This window comes from Electrophorus electricus, chromosome 24, assembly GCF_041902795.1.
Source record: "Electrophorus electricus isolate QZ-2024a chromosome 24, ASM4190279v1, whole genome shotgun sequence".
Lineage (NCBI taxonomy): Eukaryota > Metazoa > Chordata > Actinopteri > Gymnotiformes > Gymnotidae > Electrophorus > Electrophorus electricus.
Window position 1 is genome coordinate 12,052,712 of NC_137520.1, and position 7,500 is coordinate 12,060,211.

Genomic DNA, 7,500 nt, shown 5'->3' on the forward strand with positions numbered 1-7,500 from the left:
GAATGCGCTGCCTTTGATCCCTTAGTTCAGTAGCAGTCGCGAGTTCTGTTCATAATCAGGCAAGCACCCCCTCCACCCCAAACCCCCCCAGCTGCAGAGCACCGCGTGGGTCCAGGCACAGTGGACGAAGGACAGGTCGCACCCGGCTCCTGTGCCGACCGAGGGCCCCTCGGTCAGACCTACATATTGATGCCGTGCCGCCGCAGGCTAGCGGAGGACGGGGCGTGTCGAGCTGGTGGAAGATTGAGAAGAAATGAAAAATGTGCTCGTCCGACTGATCGGTAATAGATTCGTCTTGATTATCTACAAGCTCTCTCCTCACTTTATCAGTCTGGGAGGTAATTCATCAATTTGCCTCCAGTGATTTTTTTCAAATTGTATGATTGAGTATTTCCTGTTGGATTCATTGTCTGCTGCATTGTTACAAGTACCAAGGTTAACATGTTCCTCAGTGCAGCTGGGAGCAAGAACGCAGAGGCCTGAATCTCATCTGCGTAACTTCCACACACACGTACACACATGCACACAAATATACAAACAGAAATCTGCACGCAAGCTAGCTCTGACAGTCATGCGAGCAAAATCTGCAAATTGGCAACATAAATAACGTGCCAGCATCTGATTAAGAATGCCTTCACACATCATTATGGCCTAATGAGAGAATTTCCCATCTCGGGCAGGTTGGTTGCTTCTCCGTCGCCGGCTGTCTGCGTTGATGGATGGCTCGGCAGGGCGGCTCGCCGCCCAGACCGGCACGCCTCTACCCGACGCGCGCTGCTCCGTCCCGCAGCTGACCGTGCCTCTTTGAAGTGTTATGACCCAGCCCGCCCATCCCGCCGGACCCTTGGTGCGCCGCGTTCCCCGAGCCTTGACAGCTACAAGGCTCACCACCTCCGCCTGCTGCCCGGATAAGCCGCTAGCGTCTTGTGGGCGGGGCCGCCTCAGTCGCCTCCCCTCCGTCTCATCCGCAGCACGTCGTTAGCGCGTTAGCAATGCGGCGTGCGTTGCTGCGGCTGACACGCTCGCCCGTTGTGTCGCTGGTGAGCCTTGTGATGAGATCGGGAAGTCAGATTGGGCGGTGGAGAAAAAGCCCGTATTATAGTGCGAATATAATTACACTTTAATTGCTCACCATTTGATGTGCTGTCATTTGTCACAGCCCACAGACAGCAAATAATGGCCTCTGTCGTTGTCGGTTTGTCACATTGCCATGCAGCTTTGCGAGAGCATCAGAAAGCAGCTGAGTGATATGCATATTGAATTACTGATAAGCTCCACAGCTATGTGCTGCCTTTGTCTGTGTTTTCATTTGCATGCCCTTTGTGCCCGTACAAAGTTTCTCACGTGTTGTATTGCATGCAGTTTATTCCTCTGGAAACAGCAGCGTGAAATAAGGCTCCTCGTTACAGTGCGTGCCGTAAGTTTGTGTTGGCAGTGTTTGGACAGCGCGCGTGCCAGGCTTATCGCGACTGCGGTATCAGGAGTGACAGGTTCACCAGTCTGCCCCTGCCTGAGTTTTTCACGCGGGTGTCTGCGGAACACTTTACGTATTTTCTTAAATTGGGTAAACGGAGGGTGCCTGGGGCTGATGTGTTCCCAACTCCGGTCCCCGCCGTGGGTGAAAGCAGCTTGCCTTCCCTCCTTACCTGTCAATTCTCCGAATCGGGACTTCACAGCGCCAGCAAAACGCCCCACAGGTATGCCGAGCACAGGCAGCAGTCGCCCACGTGCAGGCCGCTGTTCTCTGTCACACGGGTTCGTCTGAAGGGGTCAGGGGTCACCAGTGCCAGCTGAGCAGAGCAGGTGGAGGAGAGGTCCAGGTTCCAGGCTTTGCTCCGCAGCCCGTGGAGACCAGAACAAGCTTTCCTCTCGTCTGCGAGCTCCTACGGAGATGCATTGTCTGTAACCTTACTGCCAGTCGCTCCGTAGACCCACACTCCAACACAATCATTTGTTTGTTTAAAGATGAGAGAGAGAGAGAGAGAGAGAGAGAGAGAGAGAGAGAGAGAGAGAGAGAGAGAGATGAAGAGCACAATAAAAAGCACTTCGAATGTGCCTATGGTCTTAATCTGGCCAAGCATTGTCTTACCAGCTCTGGCTGGCGTGCTGTGCTTGGGTACGTTGGTATAATTAATCAAGGCTGTTTGTTGCTGGCAAATGACTGTTTATTCACATACACTGTGCTGGCTGTGCTTTTAACGTCTCTTTAGTTAAACAAGACGAACTTAGAATGTATATTCAGCTTCCCTGTGAGCTGGTAGCGGCACAACTGTTAAAATACTGTTTAATATTGAAGTATATCTGCATACGTGTGTGTGTGCGTGTGCGTGTGTGTGTGTGTGCGCGCATGCATGTACCTGTAAGGTGGTACATCTTGTACTTAGACAGCTTGGTTTTCCTCCACTCCTCGGATAAATAGTTATTCCCTGTGTGAATTCGCAGAGGTTGTAACCACAGAATTGGAGATTTGATTTTTCCTGAAAGGCCAAAGCTCCTTTGGCTTAAGCAGTCACAAACAGCATATGAGAAACATAGAAGGCTACTGCAGCCAATCAGAATGCTGGCCCACAAGTGTGTTTCCTGTATCCATCTGCTGCTTACACAGCCGTGACTATTTACAAACCCAGCAGCAGACACGTCGCTCTGCAACTGTTCTCTGCACCAGCCAGGCCAGAGAAGTGCCCTGCCTCCTCACGCAGTAATGCGAACGGCCCCTGTGTGTGCACGAGAAGCAGATTCATACTTAACCCTGGTGACCTTTAAAAAAAACCTCAGTGACCTCTGCTGTCTCAGCCTTGTTTGCTCCCCTGGGTTCATGTGATCAGAACTCGGTGGGAAAAGTGATTAGATTGGATATTGTGCCCTGTACTGACCGTCTCTCTCTCTCTCTCTCTCTCTCTCTCTCTCTCTCTCTCTCTCTCTCGTGTGTGTATGTGTGTGTGTGTGTGTGTGTGCGTGCGTGTGTGTGTGTGTGTGTGTATGTGATCTCTTTCCCCAGTGTCTCTACGGCTGTTATGTGCACTCCTCCATCATCCCCACCTTCCACCGCAGGTGTTACTGGCTGCTGCAGGTAAAATCTTCACTAGCTTCTCCTGTTGACTTGTGCAGGTGTGTGTGTGTGTGTGTGTGTCAGCGTAAGGCTCTGTGTGTGTGTGCTTTATCTATATGTCTCTGCTTGTTTCCATCTGAGCAGGAGAGAAGGTTTTCTGTTCTATAACGCTGCTCTTGGTTTTTGGGATTCTTATCAGATTCGTCTGTCAGTCTGGCCTTCTGTAACCTTCCTGTGGTGCATTCTTTTGCATCAGCCTTCCTGCTTCGCACATTTACTGTAGCGGTGAATGTGTGTGTTGCATAACCGTTGGGCTGTGCCACAGACAGACAGGAGACCCAGTTCTCAGCTGTTGTACACAGCCTATAGTTAAAGTCTGCAGTTATGTGTAGACTGTTGACTGCCTAGTTTATCCAGGTGTTTGATCAACTTTTGTATTTTGTTCAGGAGTTTTCTGCTTCATGTGTGTGGGCGGTGTTGTGAATGGGGGAGGGGTGATATGCCCTCTCGTCTCTGATCTCTGTACGTGACATCTGTTACAGGAAGCCGTGGTTATTTTCTCCTAAAGTCATTGTGCTTCAGGACTTGTGTAGGCTTAATGAATAACTAAACAGCGATTAGCAGTAAATTCATGGCCCCAGTGATCAACTCCAGTCCTGTAACACTGCAGCCCTGTGTGGGGAAAAAACCAGGGATGGAGGCAGGCTCATCCCCCTATACACACACACCACACACACATACACACAGACACTCAGCTGCTGTGGCCATACTTTATTCACACTTTATTTTTTTTTTTTTGCATTGCTTTATCTCCTCACGCTGTTCGAACTTTCGCAGGCTTCCAGCTTGGTTTGGGAGAGTTTTACTTTTGTGCTTCCAGAAGTTGTGTAGCTCACTGAAGCACAGCATGCTGCTTTGTGGTAAACAACAACGCTTCTCTGCACTAACTTTGATTGGGAAGTCACTGTGGCAGGAGAGCGAGGAGCAGTTATACTTAACCCAACACCGTCTGGCAAACACCCTGCTGCACTGCGGAAAAGGGATTCAAATCCTGCACTTCTTATTGTCTGAACTGTTTCATTTCCATGTTTAGATTATACCCAGAATACAGCAGAACTGGCAATGAGACCTGTTTGCTTTAATCACCTTGTTCCAGTTGAGTATTATTCCAGTTGAATAAGGAGTCAGCTGTGTATGCTACATGTGACAGTAGTGGAATAATACGCTTTGTTTGACAGGGGCAGGGAGACCCAGTGCGCCGTGAGGTAGGTTGGACCTGGCTGTCCTGTCTCTCCTGTCTTCATACAGGACTGGTCTCACAGGTTTGTCCTCAGCCGAACTACAGCGGGAGCAGGTGGTCTTTAGGGAGCCAAGAGTCTGTGAAGACAGGCTAGTGGAGAAGGGTTGGGTGGGTGGAGGAGGGGCGAGGGGAAGGGTAGCTGGGTGGTGGAAGAGAGCTGTCTCTTCATCCCGACTGGATCTGCCTTGCTGAGGAACATCCGCACAGTTGGAGTGGAAGGGGAGCAGGTACTGAGGAAGGGGCCTGAGAAGAATCTCTCCACGCCTTTCCTCTTCCTTCAGATGGCATCCCGTCTCTCACGCCGATTCTCAGCTGTACTGACGGGCTCACGGCAGTGCGCCGGACGTGCTGGTCCGGGGCTTCTGGGATGCGTCAGTGCTGAACGCACAGCCGCTTAACAGACGCATGCCGCTTTTCTCCACCTTCTTGCCTCTGTGACCAAGCCACACCCACACGTGCGCACACGCGGTGGGGTAGGGCATTCCCTCTCACCTGACTCGATCACTCCGCGTCTCCTGCTTGGCGCTAATCGAATGTAATTCCTTCGCTCTCCTTCTCCGTCAGATTCTCCGTCCGAGAGCTGAGGTGTAGCAGCAGTGGCCAGAGACTTGGGGATAATTATGATATTAATACAGCTGTGCTACAGATGCCACCTCATTTGTTCTACTGGCTGCCAGAGCCTCGGTGAGGGTCAATAGCCTGCACTGGAGCCTCTCTATTGTGTGTGTGTGTGTGTGTGTGTGTGTAGAGGAGAGAGGAGAGGAAAGCCACACTGTATTAGATAATGAAATGACTCATAAGCCCAGAGAGTGTGCTGATTAATCATGCTTTTACAAAGCTCTCTCTCTCGCTCTCTCTCTCTCTCTCTCTCTCTGTCTATCTCTTTCTCCTTGACTCATACCAACAACAGAGATCGCGGCTTCCTCCAGACTTCTGTATGCTTGGGTAAAGCACCTGCTGGATTCTGTGCTTCTTGAGATCATTAAAACATGTAGGCTTACTCATCAAGAGACATGAACGCCTCCTTTTGCTCCCTTACACCCAGTGAGACTTGATTGAGTTTGATGGCAGGGTGCTTAGCAGCTAGAGCTGTCCGTGGTGCTGAAGACTTAAAAAAAAAAATATTCATGCACTCATATTTCCGAGGCAACATGGTGCATCACTGATATCTCACTACACCCACCTTTCATTAAGACTCCTTCCAAAAATTCAATTTTTAGAGAAAGAGCTGCCAACAAATGTGAGACTTTCAGGGTAATAGAAGACGGGTAGTTGGACTCAGTCCGCTCCTCATTCTCCTTCTCTTTGCCTCACAGCTACCAGGATGGTCAGAAATGTCTGCAGGCTAAAGCAGCTTCTTTCACTGTATCTACGTGGGCTGCGTCTCTCTTCACTCACCATTTATTTATTCATAGCCATTTGTGTACCCAAGCCTTGCAGGGCCACACGTAGCCCGCTGGCTCTGCCCAGACAAGCTTCAGCCGGAGGGGATGTATATTTAACAATGCTTATTTATCCTGCTCAATCATGCGTGAGCTTAACCTGCCTTAAAACACCGATTTAACCGGTGACGTGAGAGAGCGTAATTCCTTCTTGTCTGACCACTCGAGTTTCAGTAACTCCAAAGGAACATCGATGCCGGAATCATTTCAGATGCAGAGCTTTTCCACTCGAGTTGAGTTGCCAGGTTTTAGTTTTGGGCTCTTTCCCGGATCAGTGGCTCTGTATTGATTGAGAGCCCTGCCTGGGAGAGGTGGATAGGAGATGGACTGGTTCAGTCTAATCTGATAAGCTCATATTCCAGAGCAGGCGCGCCCAGCTGTGCACCTGGAAGTCCGCCGTCCTGAAGAATTTACTTTGAGTTGTAATCTTTCACATTTGACTGTCACACTCAAATGAGCGTGAGGAGGCTGACCAGCTGGATCAGCTCTGTTGTGTCAGAGCTGAGAATAAAGGTGTGTGGAGGATCTGTGGGAGATGGGCTAGTTTTACTGGAAATAGCCAAACTAAGTGCTGTGAGATTGACATCAGCATGCATTGTAGTAGAATGTGGTGTAGACACATTTCCTGTTTTTGTTTTCTGTGGAGGATTGTTTGGAAACATACTGCCACTGACCAGTGATTCATTTCTTGGTCTTTCTGGGGGTTTCCTGCTCTCTTCCAAGTTAACAGCTTCAAATTCAGTTTTGACTGGCTGACATTTAAGGGCTTAGGATGTTAACTATCAATCAAATTGTGTTCAAAGACTAGTTAGATACTGGAGTGCAGTCTGGATGTCCACATTATGACTGAAGAGATGAAGCTGGAGTGTACACTCACCAACCAATTGTGTGTGTGTGTGTGTGTGTGTGTGTGTGTATGTATGCGTGTGCGTGTGCGTGTGTGTGTGTGTCTGTGTGTGAAGCTGTGATTGTGAATGATGTTGGCAGGGCAGGCGAGCAGCTGTTTGATGTGCAAGATGGGACTGCTCCTCCTCCATCTGTCAATTGATGAGTGTATGTGTGTGTGTGTATGTGTGTGTGTGTGTGTGTGTGTGCGGGTGTGTGTGTGTGTGTGTGTGTGTGTGTGTGCGCGGGTGTGTGTGTGCATGCGTCAGTCCCCACCGTGTTCTCAGCTCTGACATCACAGGTCATTGCCCTTACATAAAACTTACACCCAGCTGTCACACACTGTCTGCTTCTCATGCTAGGAACCGCAGCCATACTAGAAATCTATTCTCATTCATATTTAACGTTACACAGACTCCACAAAGAGCAATCCAAATGAACAATAAGCAAAGCTCGGGCGTCCGGGGTCTGCCTGTGAGATGCTTATGAAACGCTTTGTTCTCTGTCCACTCTACCATATCCAGAGTAAATGAGAGAACGCACACGAAAGCCTAAGAGATGCGAAACAGCTACCTGTTGTCCAGGTACGTGGCGGCACGCTACGCTACGGCTGTATGTGAAGAACGACCCTGGGTGCGGGCCTCCACGCACTCAGGTGGGGGGGTATCTGTTCAAAGGCACGTGAAGGACTTCAGCTTCGGGCGTCCTCCCAGAGCACACACTCGTTTGTAGGAATTACACACCCCAGTACAAGCGTGAGATGAAGCAGGTACAAGCCCTGCCTCTAATGAGGCGGATTTCAGCTAAACAGCGAAGTTATTTTT

The 7,500-nt window shown here is 49.8% G+C and overlaps 1 protein-coding gene across 9 annotated transcripts in view; it reads left to right on the plus strand.

The window, feature by feature from the left end:
• Positions 1-7,500, plus strand: part of camta1a (calmodulin binding transcription activator 1a) — a 260,811-nt gene that overhangs the window by 202,070 nt on the left and 51,241 nt on the right. For all 9 annotated transcript variants that reach the window (XM_035522400.2, XM_081706806.1, XM_081706807.1 and 6 more), the window contains exon 6: positions 2,999-3,070. In XM_035522400.2, the coding sequence (XP_035378293.1) occupies positions 2,999-3,070 (72 nt within the window). The remainder of the gene's footprint in view (positions 1-2,998; positions 3,071-7,500) is intronic.